Source organism: Canis lupus, chromosome 31 (assembly GCF_011100685.1).
Source record: "Canis lupus familiaris isolate Mischka breed German Shepherd chromosome 31, alternate assembly UU_Cfam_GSD_1.0, whole genome shotgun sequence".
In the NCBI taxonomy this organism is placed as follows: domain Eukaryota; kingdom Metazoa; phylum Chordata; class Mammalia; order Carnivora; family Canidae; genus Canis; species Canis lupus.
The window spans coordinates 28,703,441-28,727,510 of record NC_049252.1 but is presented as its reverse complement, the minus strand read 5'-3'; the positions used below and the strand labels follow the sequence as shown (position 1 = coordinate 28,727,510).

General features: G+C 41.7%; 1 protein-coding gene and 1 long non-coding RNA gene across 3 annotated transcripts in view; one reads left to right on the top strand and one right to left on the bottom strand.

Annotated features, from left to right (window-relative positions):
• Window positions 1-8,199, top strand: part of GART (phosphoribosylglycinamide formyltransferase, phosphoribosylglycinamide synthetase, phosphoribosylaminoimidazole synthetase) — a 31,866-nt gene extending 23,667 nt beyond the window's left edge. For both annotated transcript variants that reach the window (XM_038581390.1, XM_038581389.1), the window contains exons 17-22: window positions 1,507-1,713; window positions 2,772-2,909; window positions 4,738-4,868; window positions 5,458-5,599; window positions 6,783-6,898; window positions 6,988-8,199. In XM_038581390.1, the coding sequence (XP_038437318.1) occupies window positions 1,507-1,713; window positions 2,772-2,909; window positions 4,738-4,868; window positions 5,458-5,599; window positions 6,783-6,898; window positions 6,988-7,179 (926 nt within the window). In that variant the 3' untranslated portion in view covers window positions 7,180-8,199. The remainder of the gene's footprint in view (window positions 1-1,506; window positions 1,714-2,771; window positions 2,910-4,737; window positions 4,869-5,457; window positions 5,600-6,782; window positions 6,899-6,987) is intronic.
• On the bottom strand, window positions 987-24,061 carry LOC111093504. The gene is made up of 3 exons (XR_005382304.1): window positions 23,936-24,061; window positions 22,192-22,338; window positions 987-3,082 (listed from the first exon to the last, which is right to left on the bottom strand). It is a non-coding gene; the product is annotated as an uncharacterized LOC111093504 (long non-coding RNA).
• Between the last annotated feature and the right edge of the window lie 9 nt (window positions 24,062-24,070).

Here is a 24,070-nt window from a genome sequence, read left to right as displayed (position 1 = left end):
GGAAACTGATCATTAACCCTACTATGAACCCTACTACTTTTTTTTTTTTTTTTTTTTTTTTAAGTAATTTTATTTGGTTCTTTGCTATTTTATCTCCAAAGAAAACTGGGGGACTGGGAGATTCAAAGTTCGACTTTCTCTTAACAAGACATGAAAAGACACAAATAAAAACAATTATAAGGGCAGCCCCGGTGGCTTAGCAGTTTAGCACCGCCTTCTACCCAGGGCGTGATCCTGGAGACCTGGGATCGAATCCCGCGTCGGGCTCCCTGCATAGAGCCTGCTTCTCCCTCTGCCTGTTTCTCTCTCTCTCTCTCTTTTTTCTCTCTAAAAATCTAGGCTCAGGGACCCTCTGAAGGTGGCTCAGAGGTGAGTGCCTGCCTTTGGCTCAGGGCATGATCCTGGATTCCCAGGTTCAAGTTCCCCATCAGGCTCCCTGCATGGAGCCTACTTCTCCCTCTGCCTGTGTCTCTGCCTCTGTGTGTGTGTGTCTGTGTGTGTGTGTGTGTGTCTCATGAATAAATAAATCTTTAAAAAAACAAATAATAAAATAATAAATAATAAAATAATTTCTTTTAAAAATTAATAATTTTTAATAATTTTTCTTTTAAAAATTTAATAATTTCTTTTAAAAATCTAGGTTCACAGTGGCTTCCCTATTTTATGAGCATAAGTAAATATTTAATTATTTTCCAATTCAGATCCCGTAACTTATAGATTCCAAAGAACTATCCAAGTATAAATGTGTGTTGTGTTTATGCCTTTACCTTTAAAAATTTTATTAAAGTTTTTGGTTGTATTATAACAGACCTAAATCTAAATTTTAAAGTAAATACATTAAGAAGTGGTGGCTCAGTCAGTTAAAAAGTCTGACTCTTGATTTTGGCTTAGGTTGTGATCTCACGGCCTAGGATTAAGCCCTGTTTTGGGCTCCGTGCTCAATGGGGAGTCTGCTTGTCTCTCTGTGGTCCCCCCCCACCCACCACAACTACCACCACCATCATGTCCTCTCTCTTTCTCAAATAAATAAAACCTTTTAAAAAAATAAAGTAAATATGGTCGGGCATATTTTGATTTTAACCTTTTATAAATTGTATGACTTTTTTAAAATAGTGGATACGTTTCCTCTAAGTCTGTAACATAAGCCACCTAGTTTTGCATCACACCTAGAGTGCATTTTGTTATTGCTAAGACCCAGCTTAACATTCTCAAACTTTTACTGGAATTCAGCTGGTAACAATTCCCTATTAGGGAATTCCTAAGAATCTAGTTACTTGATGCAGTACAAGACCTCACTTAATAGTGAATACTGGCCAAGTGTGTCGGCAAAAATGTTCTTGATATCTGCGGTACAGGTGAATCCCCCCTCCCCCAAAATTGTGAAAGGGCAACGTATAGTTTTACCTTATATAAAGTAGCAGTACTGCTTGTAATCTCCACAGCTTTATATATGTGCATACGTTATAGAGACAATAGGTTAATCAGACAATTCTTGCCTGTTTTCAGATGCCCAAAGCTGGAGGATCCCCAGGATCTTTTCATGGCTACAGCAGGAAGGACACCTCTCTGAAGAAGAGATGGCGAGAACATTTAACTGTGGAGTTGGGGCTGCCCTCGTGGTATCAAAGGATCTGACGGAGCAGATTCTGAAGGATATTAAGCAGCACAAGGAAGAAGCCTGGGTGATTGGCAAAGTGGTGGCATGTCCTGAAGGTAATTGCTCCTTGTGTAGTTGCTCTTAGGTATATAACCTGAACTATAACTCTGCCCTGCCTCTGCAGCTGTGCCCACCTTTTATTCTAGCTATGGCTATAGCAGCTGCCTTTACACAGCTATAATATGACAACAACCCCAGCTCGTAACACCACATTTCTCTTTATTTCTGCCTTCGGGCTCTGACACCTCTGTGTAGTCGTCACGTATGCACAACTACACCTCACAGGACAAGCCTTAACCAATAGAGTGAATAAATACCCACTTTAGGGACAGAAGGGAACAGTTCTGAGACAGGGTCTTCATGGGTTTTTTTTTTAAAGTCCCAGTGGAATCAAGCCCAGTTGCCCACTGGGGTGACCAGTTTAATAACACACTCTTGTATTTGGCTCTCCATATCACTCTTCCCAGATCCTTACTCTGGTTTCCTAGGATCACTTCCCAGAGTCATCTTCCTATGAGCAGGACCTGGTCTCAGACTCTACTTTGTAATTCAGCTCAATTCAGGGAGTAGTGAAGGGAGCACCCTGACAAGTGCTGTGTATACTTAGGACTCTGTTAGAAGTACTAGAAGTTAGCAGCGTGGCTAACTCAAATTAGTGAACAGAGATGCTGGCTTGCCAATTATGTCTGCGTCTGCCTTTCGTTCCTTTATTGTATAGGTTTCATTTTCAGGCCAGTTCTCCAAATGCCAGGATGTCTTGAGTCCACATCCTTGAGCTCATGTTGCAATAGGAAAGAGAGGCCCTCTCGTCCTCCACATCTTCTCGTATCAAATCCTTGAATGGCCCCGCTTGGGTCACATGCCTTTCCTGAGGCCAGGAGATAGTGCCGTCCTGTGGCTTTTAGTGGAAGTATGTATTTATACATGTTCTCTATCAGGAAGTTTTTATGAGTGAGTAAAATTAAGTGGTAAAGCCTGTTCTTCGTTTTAGTCCTTGTATATCTTATTTTCAGAATAAAGTATTCTCAGGTTCTCATAAAATACTTTTTTTTCCATTATTACTGTTAATTCACCGTTGTTCCATTCTTATTTGTTGGGTGTGTTTGAAATGCAGGTTCTCCTCGTGTGAAAGTCAGGCATCTGATAGAAACTATGCAAATAAATGGGTCAGTATTGGGGAATGGCACCCTGAAAAATCATTTCTCTGTTCAACCAAAAAAGGCAAGAGTGGCTGTCTTAATATCTGGAACAGGTGAGATGTGCCTTCTTCTTTACTATGAGGCTGTAGAAATGCCCTTTCCTTCTCCCTTCTCCCCAGCCTCCTTCAGATTGTGAGGACACCGTCAGGAGAGCAGAGCAGGGGGTCAGTAAGAAGTGTTATTCTGTGTCCTCAGTCTTTCTACTTTTGGGGGTCTTCTGAGATACCTAAAGAAGAGAAGAGGGTATCAGGAAGACACTTGAAGAAACAGAAACCAGAAAAAAAACAGAAAATCCAATTTTTGTATCCTAGCTTTCTAGTTGAAAAGTCTTAAAACAGCTGAGGGTTTTTTTAATAATAATATGAAATTTATGGTTGCCTTGTGGATGGGGGGGTAAAATAAGAGCATCATATTCTCTTAAGAGATGGAGATAGCATGTTTATTTTTCCCACTATTGTAAGTAACATTGTTGTGAACATTTTTGTAAAATATGCAGTACATTTCTAGGTGTATATCTGATTATTCCTTTAGGATATATTCCTGGAAGTGTAATTGCTTTCCAAGTCTATGTTAAAGTTTCAATATACTTTGGGCCCAAGTTGATGGTAAAGCAAAGAAGCTATTATAAGGGTCATAGTGCTTTCTTCTTAAGAGGGTTGATTTTTCAGGGTACCTAGCTAACTCAGTAAAGCATGTGGCTTTTGATCTCAGGGTTGGAAGTTCAAGCCCCACCTTGGGTATAGAGATTGCTTTAAAAAATAAAATCTTAGAAAAGAGAGTGGGGGTGGGGGTAAGATAACTAAGTGATGGGCATTAAGGAGGGCATGTGATGTAACGAGCATTGGGTGTTATGTAAGACCAATGAATCACTGACCTCTACCTCTGAAACTTATACTATATGTCAATTAATTGAATTTAAATTTTAAAAATGGGGCAACCCAGGTGGCTCAGCGGTTTAACGCCACCTTCGGCCCGGCACATAATCCTGGGGACCCGGGATCAGGATCAAGTCCCACGTCAGGCTCCCTGCATGGATCCTGCTTCTCCCTCTGCCTGTGTCTCTGCCTCTGTCTCCCTCTCGCTCTGTGTCTCTCATGAATAAATAAATAAAATCTTTAAAAATTTTTTTAAATAAAATAAATTTTAAAAATGAATAACAAAAAAATGAAGAATAAAAAATAAAAATTTTGAGAGAAAAGCAAAAAATTAAAAAAAATAAGAGTTGATTTTTGTTGTTGTTAATTAAGCTGCCTCTTCCTCTCTAGTCAGGTTTTTTTTGTTTTAAGATACTATTTATTTCTTTGAGAGAGCATGAGAGGGCAGGGGCAGAGGGAGAAGCAGACTCCCTGCTAAGCAGGGAGCCTGACTCGGTTGTGACTTGAGCCAAAGGCATACTGAGCCTCCAGTCAGTTTTTTTTTTAAGGTTTTATTTATTTATTTATGAGAGACACACACACAGAGAGAGGCACAGAGACACAGGCAGAGGGAGAAGCAGGCTTCATGCAGGGAACCTGACGTGGGGCTCGATCCCGGGTTTCCGGGATCACACCCTAGGCTGAAGGCGGTGGTAAACCGCTGAGCCATCCAGGGATACCCCCCATCCAGTCAGTTTTTAAATCATGTTATATACTTACTCTTCTTGGTCATGAGATATGATTTTGCAGGAGCCAATTACATACCCTCAAACCAGGAGTGCCTACATTTTAATAAGCTGTTAATCCATTATCCCGAGAGAAAGGAAATTTAAAAGCTTCACATGTTTTGCCAGTCTTTTCTAAGACATTTGTTCAGAAATCTTGACCATTTACTATGCAAAATAGAACTTTTTTTTGTTTTTTTTTAAGAAACGTGAACTTACGAATATGTTTCTCTCTCTTTCAGGATCAAACCTGCAAGCTCTTATAGACAGTACTAGGGAGCCCAGTAGCTGTGCACACATTGTTGTTGTTATCTCCAACAAAGCTGCAGTGGCTGGTTTAGATAAAGCAGAAAGAGCTGGAATTCCCACCAGAGTGAGTTATTTTGAAAAGTGTCTTTCCTGCAGATTGTATGTGTGTGTGTATGTGTATATGTATGTATTTATTTATTAAAATTTTTTTTAAGATTTTATTTGGTTATTCATGAGAGACGCAGAGACACAGGCAGAGGGAGAAACAGGCTCCATGCAGGGAGCCCCACATGGGACTCGATCCTGGGTCTCTAGGATCATGCTCTGGGCTCAAGGCGGCACTAAACCGCTGAGCCACCGGAGCTGCCCTGCAGATTGTATTTAAACTCAAACAAACAAACAAACAAACAAATAAATAAATAAATAAATCTCAAACCTCCAAAAAATAAAAAATAAATAATAATAAAAAATAAATTCAAACCTCCCACCCTCCCTCCAACAAGACCTCCGTCTGTAGGACAACTTATTTTTTGGATTTCTGGATTGGGGTATATGCTAGGCTTGCTTTTCTACTTCATCCTTCCCATGTTTAATTCCTTTTATCAGGTGTGTCTTCATGAGAAAGAAGGAAGGTACAGTCAATGTACAGATTGAGTTTTAAATCATTTTTGGTAATTCATTGAAAAGATTGTGCTTATCTTTTTCTATTACAGGTAATCAACCATAAATTATATAAAAGTCGTGTAGAATTTGACACTGCCATTGACCAAGTCCTTGAAGAGTATTCCACAGACATAGTCTGTCTTGCAGGATTCATGAGAATTTTATCTGGGCCCTTTGTCAGAAAATGGGATGGTAAGCAAAAATTATGGACACCACATTGAGAAATCAACTGAATGCAGGCTACAGGGTCGTTAGCTTCCCAAATAATACCAATTAAATATTTATTGGGCCATTTTAACACAGGTCATAATTTAATTTCCTTTCCTCAGCTCAGAGGATGACCCAATGATCATTAATTATCCTGCTCTTTTTATCAGTTTTCTTTGGCCTACTGTAGTTAATCGTTTTCTCTAATACAGCTAGGTTACTCACATTACTAATATTTCATATTCAGAAGATACATTTTTACTTGTTTAGAAGCAAAAGAAAGTGATTCCTTGAATCCCAAAATGAAGAGTCTATCTTTTCCTTAGGAAGTGTAGACCATAGCACACATGGCAAGGAAGGCATTATTTCTCTGGAAAACATGCCTTGTATTAATTGCCTTTTCTTTCTGTCTTCCTTTAAGATTTTATTTAGTCAGAGAGAGAGAGAGGGGAGAGGGGCACAGACACAGGCAGAGGGAGAAGCAGGCTCCATGCAGGGAGCCTGACATGGGACTCGATCCTAGGTCTCCAGGATCACGCCCTGGGCTGAAGGCGGCGCTAAACTGCTGAGCCACCTGGGCTGCCCGTGTTCCTGCCCTTTCCACTAAAATTTTGACTACATCCTATTGTCCCTTTTTGTGCACATGTTTCGGTGATAAATGATTCTCTTTCCAAAGAGTTTATGTTTTTTTCTTAAGTGAACATGGTTAGATAGAATACTTATGGATAATATAAAACTGGCAATGCACACAGAACTAACTAGTATCTTGCCAGTGGACATGCCACTTCATAGTTCGAAGTCAAGCACATAGACACCGTGCGAGAATCTCCTGTCACTCCCTAATAGGATGTACTAGTGACAAGCCAAATTTTCTTTGAGAGCTCTGTGATCCACAGTTGATCCCCCTCTCATCCAACTTTCAGTCCCTGCAAGCACCTATTCAGAGTCATTGCATGTGTCTTCAGTTGTGAAAGACAGGAACTTGCTGCTCCGGCCTCTTGGATGAAAACCTATATTCCCTTTACTTCATTTCTGTCTTTTACAAAGAAACACCCATCCCAGAGAAATCCTGCTCCTCCTGACTCCTGATTCTAGACAGAAAAACATTCCTTGGGTAGAGTACACAGGATTTTAAAATTCTGACCACTGTGTTTTTATTAATTTCCAGGGAAGATGCTCAACATCCACCCCTCCTTGCTCCCTTCTTTTAAGGGTTCAAATGCCCATGAGCAAGCCCTGGAAGCTGGGGTCACAGTCACTGGGTGTACTGTGCACTTTGTAGCTGTGAGTATGTCTCTTTCTAACAAAATATTATTAGTATGTATATGTACTAGCTAGAAAGTAATGTTCAAAATTTCTGCTTCCCTCTCCAGGAAGATGTAGATGCTGGACAAATTATTTTACAAGAATCTGTTCCAGTGAAGAGAGGTGACACTGTTGCAACTCTGTCGGAAAGAGTGAAATTAGCAGAGCATAAAATATTTCCCGCAGCCCTCCAGCTGGTAGCCAGTGGAGCTATAAGGCTTGGAGAAAATGGCAAGATCCGTTGGGTCACAGAGGATTGAAACCTCCCAATTCGGGAATAGGGCCAATTCTGAACAAAGTCTGAACAAAAGCTATTTGCATGGTGAGTTTTATCATGGACTCAGCTGAGAAGAACAGCTGCTAAAAAAGAGGCCCTCACCTTCACCTCTGGCCATTTTTTTTTTTTTTTTTTTTTTTTAATGAACAGAGATTTGTTAAAAACAAGACTGGTGCAGCCTATCTAAGACCTGTGTGTGTCCCTTCCAGTGGTCTTTCAGGGTTTACCTGTTCCAGACCTTCTTGTTCAAAATCAAGTTGGTCATTCAGAATTCCTTTCACTTTCAGCCAGATAAGATACCAAAGCTCTTTGTCCTTCTTAATGTTAACCACCTCTATTTTTTGTAGTTATATGTTCTCTAGTATTTGAAGAGTTAACCAACAAGACTACTAAGTTAATATCTTTGCCCTGTATTATGTATCTGTACTGGTTTGAATTGAGACTAAGCATAATTTAGTGTCATAAAATTTGTGTGTAGCTCTCAGCTCTGAGGGATAGTGTACTTTCTGCTTTGAAATATTATTAAACATCCCTCTGATTATTGACAGTTTCTTTACTACCCAGATTTTAGCTTCACAGTGATTCTACAGATTATCAACATTCATACTCTGGTAACTACTAGAAGGTTAAAGAGAGTTTTGGTGGCATCTAGATTCAAACATAGGACTAGGGCATGTTACTCATTCTCTTTGTCTCTGTCTCCCCATCTACTAAGGTAGGCAAATACCTGTTACGGTTGTCTTGATAATTATGTTAATGTGTGTGAAATGCCAAAAACCATGCTTAGCATAGAGTAGGCACTCAGACGTCAGCATTTATTTCATAGTTCTTCCCAGTTACGAAAGCTATGGTAATTTAGTATGACTTCAACAAATATATCTTGAACATAAAATTGAGAATGGTGATAAATAGAATATTGGAAGTATGGTAAGTATGTTTGGGAGGAGTGAGAGCAAGTGGAAAGCAATCTACCCAGACTAATAAAGAGTATAATGGCACTGTGTGTGTTTTCCGCTCTGGCCATTCATTTCCAATCTGGATATGCAATCCTGGACCTGGGAGATCTGGGTTGACATAGTAGGCACATGTACATGACCCCAAGCTTGGTACCACATTTCTCTTCTCCTGTAGCAGAGTGAACAAGGAATGGCCCAGCAGCCCTAAGGCAGCCAGCTATCCTTAGACTCCTGGGCAGCCTCCAAGCTGATGTGACCTAAGCTCTGCCTGCCCAACAGGAGTGTACCTTACTGAAAGGATATCCAGAGACCCTGTTCAAATCTCCTGTGGAGTTCAAACTCAAGACCTAACAGCAGAGCAGTCATTTTATACAGAAGATGTAAATTCTAGCCTTACAAAAGGAAAGAGTAGGGAGTTAAGAGGAGAGCCACCTTCACTAACCTCCTAATCACTGCCTCTGATGCAAGTGATTTGCATCGTTTCACATGGGTCCCTTTGCTGTAAAAACAACTGATCGTTTGTTCAGGAGAGTTCACTCGACATTTAGTACCTATTACTTACATGCCTAACGTCCTATGACGTTTACAGAAAGTTAAAACATCTAACGAAAAATGTGTAATATAAGTAGAGGCTAAAAGGGACACCTGGCTGGCTCAGTCAGTGGAGTATACAACTCTTAATCTCAGGGTTGTGACTTTGAGCCCCACATTGGGTGTAAAGATTAAAAATAAAATCTTGGGGAAAAAAAAGTAGAGGCTAATAGTACCTGCATGCAAATTAGAAAAATCAGAAAATATATATCTGGTTGCCAGAAACCAAAAAACATTTGAAAATAGGGATGATAATTGAAAGAACAAGGGAATCTGCTTCAAGGGTGTCCTACTGTCTAGTCCCAGTAAACAATATTATTTGGACATGATGAGTATATGAGCAGCCATTAGTTTATAATGATAGAGAAAAGGTCATTTAAGTTATGAAAAAGTCCATGCAAAAAAGGCAGACGGGATGCCTGACTGGCTCAGTGGTTGAGCATCTATCTGCCTTTGGCTCAGGTCGTGATCCCGGGGTCCTGAGATCAAGTCCCGCATCAGATTCCCCACAGGGAACCTGCTTTTCCCTCTGCCCGTGTGTCTGCCTCTTTCTGTGTCTCTCATGAATAAATAAATAAAAATCTTTGGGCAGCCCGGGTGGCTCAGCGGTTTAGCGCCGCCTTTACCCGAGGGTGTGATCCTGGAGACCCAGGATCAGGTCCCATGTCAGGCTCCCTGCATGGAACCTGTTTCTCCCTCTGCCTGTCTCTCTCTCTCTCATAGTAAATAAATAAAATCTTTTAAAAATAAAAAGGCAAAGATGAGGTTAATGTAATAAATATGGACATGTATCTTTTATTATAGATGTTTATGTATGTACACAGGAATAAAACATCAGCCCTTGGTCACACCCTGTTGTCAGGGAGAAAGATTGGGCAGAGGCAGGTGGAGGTCCAACTGTTAATCCGTGCTGTTGGTCATAACAAATCAAAGAATTCAGCTGTGAGTCCCAAAACAAGCCAAGTGTTCTGAAGAAGAGTGTTACAGTTTCTAAGAGAAACTTCATGACCTCTAAATGTTCCTCCTCGAATTTTTTACTCTTTTTAACTATAGATTTCTTAAATAACTCAAGTACAACATCGTATTTAATCATAATAAAGTTTAATAATGATACAGCTGCTAGAGCCTCATTATTTTTTTCACCACAGTTCCCTTGGCTATTCTTTCTCATGCTAAGGGAACAGAACCACAGCCAAAATCTTGCCCCAGGAGGAGAATGTCAAGGACACTGCTGCCATGGCCACATCCGCCTCCATGAGCCCCACTGCCAGTGGGCATTCCATCTGCTGTGTCCCCACCAAAACTCTGACCACCTGTGTCTCTGGGTCACTGATCCAGGCTTAAAGCCCCGGGCAGGATGATCCAGTTGGCTAAGTTTAGGTACCACCCCCACCCCCACCCCCCAGCTCTCACAGCCCAGGTTCAAGGGAGAACAGGAATATGGCCTCATGCTGCTGGAGAGTGAAACTGCCTCTCCTACAGTAGTAGATGCCCCACACACACTGAGGGGACACCCATGCCCAGCAGCCCCCAGGTGTCAAAGGCCTGACCCCATAGTTCAAGTGACCAGTGCAGCTCAAGTAGTTCAGGAAGATTCATAAAATCCCAGTCGTTCTGGTTTTGAGTTCATGTTCCTGTTAATTCCGATGGCACCTCTTGGCCTCTGTCCCTGAGCTGTTTTTTTTTTTTTAGGATTTTATTTATTTCTTCATGAGAGACCCACAAAGAAAGGCGGAGACACAGGCAGAGGGAGAAGCAGGCTCCCCACAGGGAGCCTGATGCGGGACTCAATCCCAGGACCCCAGGATCACGACCTGAACCAAAGGCAGACACTCAACCACTGAGCCACCCAGGCGTCCTGAGCTGCTGCTTGTTTACCTGTGTAATACATAAATTTTTGCCTCCTCCACTACTATTTAGGGGAGAGTCTCTGATAGCCATTCTTTCTCAGCCTTTTATTTACCACAACATGTGGCTATTTTCCTTTATCTGGAGCCAATTGGTTTTCTTAATTTTTTAAAATATTTGTCTAAGTAATCTCTGCATCCATTGTGGGGCTCAAACTCCCTACCCTGAGATCAAGAGTCACACGCTCTTCCAACCAAACCAGCCAGGCACCCCTGGAGCCAATTACTAATTAACATTTTTAAATTAACTCGTAAGTAGGAACAATCCAAATGTCCATCTGCTAATGAATCAATAAAGAAAATGTGGTCAATCCATACAGCGGAGTATTACCATTAAAGGAAATGAAGCGCCTGATACATTCTATAACATGGATAAACCTTGAAACATGCTGAATGAAAGAATCCAGTCACATATGACCACATTTATAGTTCACTGATATGGAATGTCCAGAACAGGCAAATCTACATGGACACAGAATAGATTAGTAGTTGCCCAGGGCTGTGGGGGTAGATAATATTTTGAGGATGATGCCTAAGGGGTGCAGGGTTTATGTTAGGTAATGAGAATGTTCTAGAATTGATCGTGGAGATGGTTGCATGACCCCATGGACGTATCTAAACCCACTCAACTGTACATTTTTTTTAAGATTTTATTTATTCATGAGAGACAGGCAGAGACACAGGCAGAGGGAGAAGCAGGCTCCCTGCAGGGAGCCCGTCGTGGGACTTGACCCTGGGTCCCCAGGATCACACCCTGGGCTGAAGGCGGCGCTAAACCACTGAGCCACGGGGCTGCCCTCAACTGTACATTTTAAGTGGGTGAACTGTGTGACATATGAATTATAGTCATACAACTATGTCCCAAAACAAAGCTATAGCTCTGTCACTATAAAAACATTAATTCACAGTTTTTTAAGTACATTAAGGTTACTTTTAATCTGATGTTATAAAATACATTTAAAATACTTCACATTCAGGGGGTGCCCAGCTGGCTCAGTTAGTGGAGCATGTGACTTGACCTCAGGGTCCCAGGTTCAAGTCCCACATTGAGTGTAGAGCTTACTTTAAAAAATAAAATTTAAAAAAATAATAATAAATCAATAAAATTTGAAAGTAATAATAAAATACCTCAGATTATGAAGTCACTTAAATGAATATAGACAGAACATCCCTGCTTTGTGACAGAAATATTAAAGTCTGTCTATCGGGGGCAGCCCAGGTGGCCCAGGGCATGATCCTGGAGACCCAGGATCAAGTCCCACGTTGGGCTCCCTGCATGGAGCCTGCTTCTCCCTCTGCCTGTGTGTCTCTGCCACTCTGTCTCTCATGAATAAATAAAATATTTTAAAAAAAAATAAACCATTAAAATAAATAAGTTTAAAAAAAAAGTCTATCTGGGGGCACCTGGGTGGCTCAGTGAGTTAAGCATCGGCCTTCGACTCAGGTGATCTCAAGGTCCTAGGATTGGCCCCAAATCAAGTCACATAGGGCTCCCTGCTCAGCGGGGAGTCTGCTTCTCTCTCTGCCTCTGTCTCTCTCCTCTGCTTGTGCTCTTTCTCTCTCTCTCAAATAAACAAGTAATAATCTTAAAAAAAAAAAAAAAAAAAGGACTGTCCCTCTGAACTGCACTCCTAATCCTCAATCCTCCATCTGTTAACCTGGCAATTCTCATGGGTCAACTTAGTGCAAATGCTAACTCCTGAGCCCTGCCTGTATCCTGAGCATTGCAATAAAAGAATGAAGATCTCAGTATTCCAAATCGATTTTTTTTAAGGTTCATGAATTGAAGTATTTGTGCACACCCAGAGTCAAACTGCACTTTAAATTTTTATGTGCCACTACAAACTTTTACAGGAAAAAAAATAGTTTTGTTATAGTATCCTTCAGTCCCCTGACTGCTTCGGTTATGTGCGAAAACAAAACAAGATCACGAAAAATCATTTTTTTAAAAGATTTTATTTATTTATTCATGAGAGACACAGAGAGAGAAGCAGAGACATAGAGAAGCAGGATCCATGCAGGGAGCACAAATGCTCATGGGACTCATCCCAGAACTCCAGGATCATGCCCTGGGCCAAAGGCAGGCGCTCAACCACTGAGCCACTCAGGCATACCAACGAAAAATCATTTTAAATATTTAGCTGACAAATCTATTATCCTTCACTTTTGTTGAAAGCCAAGTATTGAAAACTCCCTCAGCTTTATAAAAGATTTATCTTGCTTTCTCAGCATCCACAGCAAATCAGCCTTTTTCTTTTTTCACATCAGCCTTTCAACTGTGCCTTTGTTTGGTGCCCTGAGGGTGTTTGCAGCACCCTAAGATTCGGGATGTGTGTGCAAGGTGTGACCTCGTTTTGCAAAATGAGTCAATATTGTTTAGAGGGAGGTCGGACTGCTTTGAACCTTTAGGGATTCATGACCTGCCTACCCTAATACCACTCCTAGGTTAGTCATTAGCTTAGAGACAGAGCTTTGGCCCTGGAACTGAGTGGGTAGGAGAGTGTAGATGATTTAGGTAATCAGAGTGCACACTTAACAATCAAGTGAAAGACAGGACCAAAAAGGAGCCTGAAAATGGACAGATGGTGCAGCTGGGGGCCCAGAAGAGAGGGATGCCACCAAGACTAGGAGAAGGGTATCCAAAGGAACAGGGAATGAGCTCTGGTTCCTTCTTCCTAGAGGCCAAGTTAGAAATAGATACCACCACCCCATCCCACACCTTTCGGCAAGCCAGAAAGCGCAAGATTTTTTTTTTTAAGATTTTATTTATTCATGATAGACATAGGGGGAGAGAGAGGCAGAGACACAGGCAGAGGGAGAAGCAGGCGCCATGCAGGGAGCCTGATGTGGGACTCAATCCCAGGTCTCCAGGATCACACCCCAGGCTGAAGGCGCTAAACCACTGCACCACTAGGGCTGCCTGAAAGCCCAAGATCTTAAATCAATTCCTTCTGGGCCCTAAGTGTGCCCCCCACCCCCCCAATGCAGACATTCCAGGTGGTATGAGAGTCCTGGTGGAGAGGAGGCAGCGGCAGCCAGAAGCGAGATCTGTAGGACAGGTCCAGCAAGAGGAGACTGAGGATGCAAAAGCCTGCACTTGCCTTTAGAGTTTTCCATCTGGGGGGCAATGATGTGGCTAATACAAATTCCTGGAGTCCACTGAGGATCACACAACCCGTATTTGTCTGCTCAGGCTCCTGTAACAAAATAGCACAGGCTGGGGTTTACCCAGGAATTACTCTCAGGGTTCTGAAGGCTGGAAGTTCAAGATGAAGGCTTCTGAGCCCGCCTTCTCACTGTGTGCTCACATAGCCTTTCCTTTGTGCACGTGCATTGCTGGTGTCCCCTCATGGGTCCAGATTTCCTCCTCTCTTAAGGACAGACTGGATTGGGGGCACCCCAATGGCCTTATTTTAACTTAATTGCTCCTTTAAAGGCCCAATTTCCTATTTCCTACATTCTGAAGTACTGGGAGGTTAGGAGTTCAGCAACAAATTTGGGGAGGGGGGAAAGCAATTCGGCCCTTAACATCTATTATCTCCTCCCAAAATTTGTGCCAGTTTTCAAGTGGCCCTCCTGGGACACTGAGAGCCATGACCACAGTGGCATCTTCTTGCCACTGGAAGAGCCTTCCAGACCACCATCCAGGGTTGGCTGTTGGTAGAGATCATTTTGAAGAAGTGAGAGTAAACCCTGGGAATCCTTCGTAATTATTATTTTCTTCAAAAGAATGGTGGGATTTGGGATGCCTGGGTGGCTCAGTGGTTGAGCGTCTGCCTTTGGCTCAGGGTGTGATCCCGTGGTTCCGGGATCGAGTCCCGCATCAGGTTCCCCACAGGGAGCCTGCTTCTCCCTCTGCCTGTGTCTCTGCCTGTCTCTCATGACTAAATAAATAAAATCTAAAAAAAAAAAAGGTATTTATCTAGATTTTGTCAAGTGAAAAACATAAAGGAAGATATGTATGTATACTATGCTTCCATTTATATATCAAAGAAGTGTGAGTAAAAGGGCATTCTTTTTTTTTTTTTTTTTTTTTTTTTTTGAAAGGTAGAGAAGGGAGGGAAGGGTGGAGAGAGAAAGAGAAGGTAGGGCTGGGGAGGGGCAGAGAGAGAATCTCAAGCTGACTCCCTGCTGAGCAGAGTCCCACTTGAGGCTCCATCTCACAACCCTGAGATCATGACCTAAGCTGAAATCGAGTCAGATGCTTAACCAAATGTGCCACCCAGGCGCCCCAAGGGCATTCTCATGTGTTAATTATCTCCACAAGGACACACAGCAACTGCCACCACTCCCTCAGCAAAGGAGGAGAGCAGGGATGAGCGGGGAGGTTTTTCAGGTATATTTTGCCCTTTTAAACTAATATTCAATTTATTAAAGTTACACATTCAAAACTCAGCTTATATTTTTTTAAGTAATCTCGATGCCCAAATGGGGCTCAAACTCACAACCCCAAAATCAAGAGCTGAACGCTCCACCAACTGAACCACCCAGGCAACCCTATTTCTTAGTAAACATCAACCATTATTGTTAAGGGGACTTGGTTGATAGTTGATCCCACAGACACATGAAAACACTTGTGACTAAATTTTGTTTTCTACGTTTATTTTCTTTCCCTAATATTTTTATTATCTAGGACTTAAAAAATTCTCGGAGAATTATTTTGATACCTTCAAAACTTCTAAGTTGATGCTAAAATTCTCTTAGATAAGCTGATAATATATGTAAATTTAGTAAGATTTCAATTTTAAATCAAAGTCTAAATCACTCGATCACATTTCCAATTTTAATTAATGCCTGCCGTAAGATTATTTCTGAATTTCTGAGTATTAAACTATACAAAATACCAACTGTACTCCAATTTCTTTTTTCTTTTTTAAGATTTGTTTATTCATGAGAGACACAGAGAGAGAGAGAGGCAGAGACATAGGCAGAGGGAGAAGCAGGCTCCAGGCAGGGAGCCCGATGTGGGACTTGATTCCAGGACCCCAGGATCACACCCTGAGCCAAAGGCAGATGCTCAACTGCTAAGCCACCCAGGCATCCCCCAGTACTCCAATTTCATAACATAAAAATATTAACACTTGATTTTTCATTGAGACAGAATTAGTATAAAATTCAACCTCTGAAATACAATTCCATGATTTTTTACAATATTAACAAGCTTATACAACAATAACCACTACCTAATTCCAGAACATTTTTATTACTCCAAAAGGAGAATCCTGTCTACTAGCAACTACTCATCTTTAGTATCTGGCTTCTTTCATTCAGCGTATTTTCAAGGTCCATCCATGTTGTGATGTGAATCAGTACTTTATACTTCTCACATAATAATATGTTGTATGCACACGGCACATTTTGTTTATCCATTCTTCAGTTGATGAGCACGTGGGTTCTTTCTACTTTTTGGCCATCATAAGCAATGTTGCTTTAGTTTTTGTTTTAAATTTATTTATTTGAGAAAAAGAAAGAGAATAAGAGCCAGCAAGCATGAGCAGGGGAGGAGAGGGAGAAGCAGATTCTCTGTTGAGCAGGGAGCCTGATGGGGGGCTCGATCCCAGGACCCTGGAATCATGACCTGGGCTGAAGGCAGATGCTTAACGGACTGAGCCACCCAGACGCCCAATAATGCTGCTTTGAATAGTTGTGTGTATGTTTTTGTGCGGAGGTATATTGCCAGTTCCCTTCGGTATATATACCCAGGAGGGCAATTGCTGAGTCACATGACAACTCTATGTTTGACTTTTTAAAAAATATTTTATTTATTTATTCATGAGAAACACAGAGAGAGAGAGAGAGAGGCAGAGACACAGGCAGAGGGAGAAGCAGGCTCCATGCAGGGAGCCCGACGCGGGACTCGATCCCAGGTCTCCAGGATCACGCCCTGGGCTGAAGGCAGGTGCTAAACCGCTGAGCCACCAGGGCTGCCCTGTTTAACTTTTGAGTAATTGCGAACTGTTTTTTAAAGGTTGTCCATTTTACATTCTCATCAGCAATATGTGACCATTTTGATTTCTCCTCAACAACACTCACTATTGTCTGTCATTTCAATTACTTAGCCAATGTGATATCAATGATGTAGAGTAACAGGCATCCCCGGATAGGTTGGAGTGCAAACTGATTCATCCTTTACTAAATATAATTTAGCAAAATTTATTTATTCAGAAAATACACTGGCCACCTTTCCACAGCTGTGAGATCTGGCTAGAGATCTGGCTCATTCTTTTTACAGGTTGCAGAGCAAGGGATGTCTCATAATTTATGTTTCCAGTCTCCCGTAGTTATTGGATTCTCCCCGCTTTAAATTACTTTAAATTTTGTTATTATAGTGATTCAAATGAAAATCTTGGACTCCCCCTCCTAAGACTTTCAGAGGTAATTAAGATCCTGAAGTTTGTGTGAAACATTCTTATGCTGAGCACAGCTTTTTAAATGGACAATTCATTAAGAACATTGTCATTGCGGGATCCCTGGATGGCTCAGTGGTGTAGTGCCTGCCTTTGGCCCAGGGCAAGATCCTGGAGACCAGGGATGGAGTCCCATATCGGGCTCCCGGCATGGAGCCTGCTTCTCCCTCTGCCTGTGTCTCTGCCTCTCTGTGTGTGTGTCTTTCATGAATGAATGAATAAATGAAATCTTTAAAAAAAAAAACAAACACATTGTCATTGCTACTTTATGTATTTTTATTATGTTAATGGTGTGGAGAAAAAAGATCTTATTTTTCCTACTACCAGAATTTTACTCCTGTACCTAGAGAAAAGAATTGTTTTGTAATTGTAATCTACTTTATAAACCACTTGCATTGGGAATGAGACAGACACCACTATTTCCCCTCCCACATACACACTCTTACAAGACACCCAGTTGAAGGTAATAAATGGTCCTTGAAAGGCTGGGTGGAGTAGCAACTTCAGTCCTGTTTTCTGCATGAAGCGATGAAACTTAGAGTACATTTTAGATAAGCCAAGGCTGGAAGAAGGAAGAAGAAAGGAGGTACAAGGCCCACCTCACTGAGCCTGGGAACAGAAGTCTACTGGCAACATTCAGGAAATTTGCTTGGTGGCTTTGAATGGAACCCTCCCTTCTGTGCCCTCTAAAAAAAAAAAAAAAAAAAATATATATATATATATATATATATATATATATATCAATGAAATGTCCATTTTTCACTAATTATTTTATAAAACGAAGAAAAGGACCCAGGCCTGCCCCGGGGCTGCGAGACACAGGATCAGAAGCTCCCAAGAGTGTTGCTGGGAAGTGACTTATTGTTCTTAGTACATTTGCCAGCTGATGATTTGGACACAAATAATACACTTAAAAATCTAATAAATGACTTAATGAAGGTCTGGTACTACTAACCACATTTTGAAACAAACTCCTCCCAGAATTGAAATTATAGAAAGCTATATGCCAAGGCAATATGCAGATAACTCTAGCAAGGTCTTCCCTTCTGCAGCATGTAACCAGGTTTGCCGTCTGGATAAAGAGGATTATAGGAGAAATCTTGCACTAACGCTGCTGATTAAATCTGCAGACTTAGGCAGAAAAATCTGCCACAAATTGTGTGGACTTGGGCATGTCATTTTTCTTTCAGTATGCTACGACTAGATTTCCACAGTCGCACTTAATTCCAACATCCTGCTAGTCCTTGTTTGAACCATCACAGATTTAGGGAGAAGTAAGTGGAAAGGAGAAATGAGAGAAAGAATAGTCCACACAGGGCCTCCGAAACAGCATTTTCAACATTCTTGGCCAGAGAATTCTTTGCCAGATAAACTTGGCAGTGTAAGATGTTAAGCAGCATCCCTGGTCTCTACCCACTAGGTGCCAGTAACAATTCCCAATTGTGACCATCAAAAATGTTTCCACCATTTTATGTCCTCATAAGGGTTCCAGCTTCTCCACATCCTGGCCATCACTTGCTACTTTTTTCTTTTGTCTGATAGCAGAATCCTAATGGGTGTGAGGTGCTGGCTCACTGTGGTTTTGATTTGCATTTCCCTAATGATCAGTGGTGCTGAGCTTCTCTTCATATACTTGTTGGCCATTGTGTATCTTCTTTGGAGAGATGTCTATTCAAGTCTTTTGCCTATTTTTGTTTTTTTGTTTTTTTCAGAATTTATTTATTCATGAGAGACACAGAGAGAGGCAGAGACACAGGCAGAGGGAGAAGCAGGATCCCTGTGAGGAGTCTGATGCAGGACTCAATCCCAGGACCCCGGGATCACGCCCTGAGCCAAAGGCAGACGCTCAACCGCTGAGCCACCCAGGCGCCCCCTTTTGCCTATTTTTAATCCATTCATTTTTCAAAACCGTTTCTATAGTTTTATGTAGTTGGAATCATATATGGAGCCTTTTCAGATTGTTTCCTTCCACTGAGCAATACGCATTTAAGGTTCTTCAATGTCTTCTCGTAGCTTGATAGCTCAATTACTTTTTATCACCGAATATTTTATTGCATGAACCACAGTTTATTCACTTACTGAAGGACATCTTGGTTCCTTCCCATTTTTGGCAATTATTAATACATTCTTTTTAAAAAATTAAAAATGCCTAACACAGAATAGCTGCAAGAATACAAAAACTTTCCAAATAGTCTTTACCCAGATTTTCCAATTAACATTTATTTCATTCCATCTGGTTTACTGTTTGCTCTCTTTCTCCCTTGCTCTGTACATGCATTTGTTTCTAAATCATTGGAGAGTAATTTGCAGACATCATATCCCTTCCACCATAAATATTTCAACATGTATTTCCTAAGAACAAGGACAGAACCATTCACTCACTGTGGATATCCCCCAGAGTAGGTAATTAAACCTCGCTGTCAAGTACAGAACAGAAATTATGTGATTCTTTAATTTCATTTAATACAAGAAATGATAATCAAGAAGGGCATCTTCAAAAGGAGTTTGGGTAACAAACTGGATTTATATGCTCATTTCCTGTACTCTTCTATTGAGAATAGCATGGATCAAATGACGTAGTATCACCTCATCAGAGCTTGAGGCGTCTTTGGAAGACCCTAAGACGAAAGAGGCATTCAGGGGCATTCCTACAGAGTGGGCTTTTTATTTTATCTTTTTTTTTTTTTCAGAGTGGGCTTTTTAAACGGAAGTAGCCGTGGGGTGCCTGGGTGGCTCAGTGGTTGAGCGTCTGCCTTTGGCTCCAGTCGTGATCCCGGGGTCCTGGGATTGAGTCCTGCACTGGGCTCCCGGGAGGGAGCCTGCTTCTCCCTCCGTACCTCTCTGCCTCTCTTTGAGTGTCTCTCATGAATACATAAAAGTAAAATCTTAAAAAAAAAAAAAAAAAATTTAAACAGAACTAGCCTCACATCTCATTACAAAGGTGTTTTGGAATTCGATTTGCCTTAAAACCTACTCTCTCCATAAAGCATCTTGGATGATTCTCTAGCAAAGAATGTTAGGTGACAGTTTTAATGTTTAGTTTGGTTGCTCAAATCTTTGACAACCAGTAAGCAGTGAAAGGAGGCTACCCCCCCCCCCCATATGCTGGTCTTTTTAACTTATCAAAACATCTAGACTGAAAAAATAAATAAATAAAAAATAAAAAATAAAAAAACATCTAGACTGACTATACTTAAGATAAAATCTTTAAAAAAAAAAGTAACCATGTGAGGTCATGGATATGTTAATTAGCTTGACTATATGATTATTTCACAATATATACATATATCAAATTATCAAACTATACACCTTAAATATTACAATTTTTGTCAACTAGACCTCAATAAAGCTGGAAACAAATTCTGAAGGGTGAGAAAAGTACACAGTAGCTGTGCTGTAAAGCAATGATTTCAATAAACATGGTCAGTAAATGTAATATGGGTTAGAAACAATTCAAATTTTGGTTCCCAGACAGCTAGTGTGCATTAGTTCCCCCCTTAGTGGCCTGCAATTAGGGGGAGGTGTATACATTACAATTTCAAGTAACAGAAAGTGCTGTGGATCAATCAGCAGCAGTCAAATACAGATAATTCAGGCTCAAGTGACAATAAATCATCACACTAATTCTTTTTTTTTTTTTTTTTTCATCACACTAATTCTATGCCAAAAACGAAAATCAGTTGGGTGGGGGAGGGCAGTTTACCACTGGCAAAGTCCCACAGACCCATACAGGAGGGTCTGATAACTGGGTTACCTTGCTGGGAAGAGAGAACAGAAGAAAATATCCAAATGATGTGAATCTTCTCTTTTCCACTGTACTTTCCCTAACACTCCTAGACTTTAGAGTATTGTTGTGTTACATAAATTAACCCACTGCTTTCTTTAAAAGCTGAACTCTTTATATCAAACTTTTTTTAAAAAGATTTTGTTTATTTAAAAAAAATTTATTTATTTATTTATTTATTTATTTATTTATTTATTTGAGACAGAGAGCACAAGGAAGGGGGGGGGGGGCAGAGGGAGAGGGAAAAGTTGGCTTCCCCCTGAGCAGGGAGCCTGAGGTGGGGCTTGGTGCAGGACCCCAGGATCATGACCTGAGCTGAAGGCAGACTCTTTTTTTTTGAAGGCAGACTCTTAACCAACTGAGCCACCTGGGCATCCCAGCATGAGACTCTTTCTTCAGCAAATCGTTTAAAAAATGAATTAGGATGGCACCCAGAGGGGTGTCTGGCTGTCTCAGGTGGTAGAGCATGCAGCTCTTAATGTCAGGGTCGTGAATTCAAACCCTACATTGGGCATGGAGCCTACTAAAAAAAATTAAAATGGTAAGTAATAAAAAAGATGGCACCCAGAAAGGAAAACATATACATGATTGTTCTATAAACTGTAGCTTCAGAATTTACCATTTGCAAGCATCACTGGACAATATGTAGTCTTAGGATGCTGACTGCACCATTAAGTCAAGCTTCGGGGAAGTGATTTTTGGTTACTATGGTAACTTCTTGGCAATATATCAACTTCTATGCAGTTATCACAGAACCAGAAAGAGAAGAAAAGAATAACATGGATTAAAATAGAGCCCTTGGGGTGCCTGGCTGGCTCAGCTGGTGGAGCCTGGGACTCTTGATCTCAGGGTTGTGAGTTCCAGCCCCACATTGGGTGTAGGTTTTTTTTTTTTTTTTTTTAAAGATATTTATTAACAAGAGACACAGAGAGGGGCAGAGAAACAGGGAGAGGGAGAAGCAGGCTCCCTGTGGTGATTCCGAAATGGGACTCCATCCTAAGACCCCGGGATCGTAAAATATCATTTAAAAATATAACCTTGGGCAGCCCAGGTGGCTCACCGGTTTAGTGCCACCTTTGGCCCAGGGCATGACCCTGGAGACCTAGGATCGAGTCCCACGTCGGGCTCCCTTGCATGGAGCCTGCTTCTCCCTCTGCCTGTGTCTCTGCCTCTCTCTCTCTCTCTCTGTGTGCCTCTCATGAATAAATAAATAAAATCTTTTTTTTAATAAAATCTTTAAAAAAATAAAAATAAAATCTTCCAAAAAAAAAAAAAGTACATACAAAGAGAGAATGGTAAAGCAAATGTGGCAACTCTTCGTAGATGAACCAATACCCAGAAACTGCCTACCTCCACATTTCACATACATGAGAAGAATAATTTCCTGAGTCAGTTAGCTAGTTTGCATTTTGCAGCGCAAGAGTTCCTGATGGATGATTCAGCCAACTCCAATTCACCTTCTACAAGTACAGAGTCACACTGTAATACGGACACTATCTGAAAGAGAGAAATGGACTCAGGTTCCAGTAACTTACAAAAGGCACTTGACTACATGGCGCTAAAGTATAGAAGCTTCTAAAATGCAAACAAAAGGAGATTTGTGGTCAGCCTCAGTGGCTTGGCGGTTTAGCGCCGCCTTGGGCCCAGGGCATGATCCTGGAGACCCAGGATGGAGTCCACATCATGGAGCCTGCTTCTCCCTCTGCCTGTGTCTCTGCCTCTCTCTGTGTGTTTCTAATAAATAAATAAAATCTTTTTCTTAAAAGGAGATTTGTGATGAGTGCTTTGTAAAATGCAAAGTGTCAGACAAATAATGAACAGTTTTTAAAGCTGTGTCCATGCTTCCCCCCCCCTCCCTTTTATGCTGTGTTTAAGACGCCGGGTAGAAACGCTAGCTTGTTCATTGTTTGCTTATTATAAGGCAATCCCTCTGCCTCAGTATTTAAATCTTTCTCTGTGCAACTACATGGGAGTCAGCAAACTGCTATACCGCCTGTAAATTCAGAAGCTCAGAAAGGCTAGTACCTATTTTGGGCTCCTTTTAGGAGACCCTGTCATAATCAAATACATTGCTTAATGCGCCAGGAACTGTGCCAGGTGGCTTACATACCTTGTGCAATTCTCACAAAAGTTCACTGTGTTTAAAAAAAAAAAATTGAGTGTGTTTGATGCAATCATTATTTCATCACGTGTAAAATGAAAGTACACTTAAAAAGAGACTAAACATAAGGCACTTCGCGCAGAAAGTAAGCTGACAAAAGTGCTCATTATTTTACTGGTAAGCAGACACATAGAAAAGCAATTTTCTGCCTTTTTCTTTTTTTTTTTTTTTTTTTAAAGTATCTCCCCGGGCAGTCCTGATGGCGCATGGGTTTAGCGCCGCCTGCAGCCCGGGGTGTGATCCTGTAGACCCGGGATCAAGTCCCACGTCGGGCTCCCTGCATGGAGCCTGCTTCTCCCTCTGCCTGTGTCTCTGCCTCTCTCTCTCTCTCTGTCTCAATAAATAAATAAAATCTTTAAATAAAAAAAAAAAAGACCCACCTGGTCCTTTAAAAAAAATTAAAAAATAGAAAGTATCTCCCCGTCCAAGAGGGGGAAACAAGAAATACCGATGGCAGTGGCTGAGCTTAAAAGCGAGGAGACCCTACCTACCAGCGCCTGGCTAAGCCAGCTGCTCAGTAAGTAGTTGCTAAATTAACCAGACCTAAGACTAGGTTTCCAGCCTGGGTTTGCTAGAGGCCTCTGCACAGGTGCCCCACCTGCAAACTCGGAAAAGGCTGTCCAGGTCCTGATCGAGGAAACGACTCCGCGGTCCCTTCTCAAAAGCAAATTACTGGGGATCCCTGGGTGGCGCAGCGGTTTGGCGCCTGCCTTTGGCCCAGGGCGCGATCCTGGAGACCCGGGATCGAATCCCACGTCAGGCTCCCGGTGCATGGAGCCTGCTTCTCCCTCTGCCTATGTCTCTGCCTCTCTCTCTCTCTCTCTGTGTGACTATCATAAATAAATAAAAATTTAAAAAAAAAAAAAAAAGCAAGTTACTGAGGGCCGTCGCGCCCGACCCCCTGCGACTTCAGGGGTCCCCGCCTACACTCACCGCGCTCGGCAGGGGACCCGGCCCGCCGGGTCCAGGGCACCGCCACGCATCCGTCGCCCCGCCTCCCTCCAGGAAGGCGCAGGCGCACTACGAAGGCCGCAGCGCGCCGCGCGGGCCCTCGAACTACACCTCCCA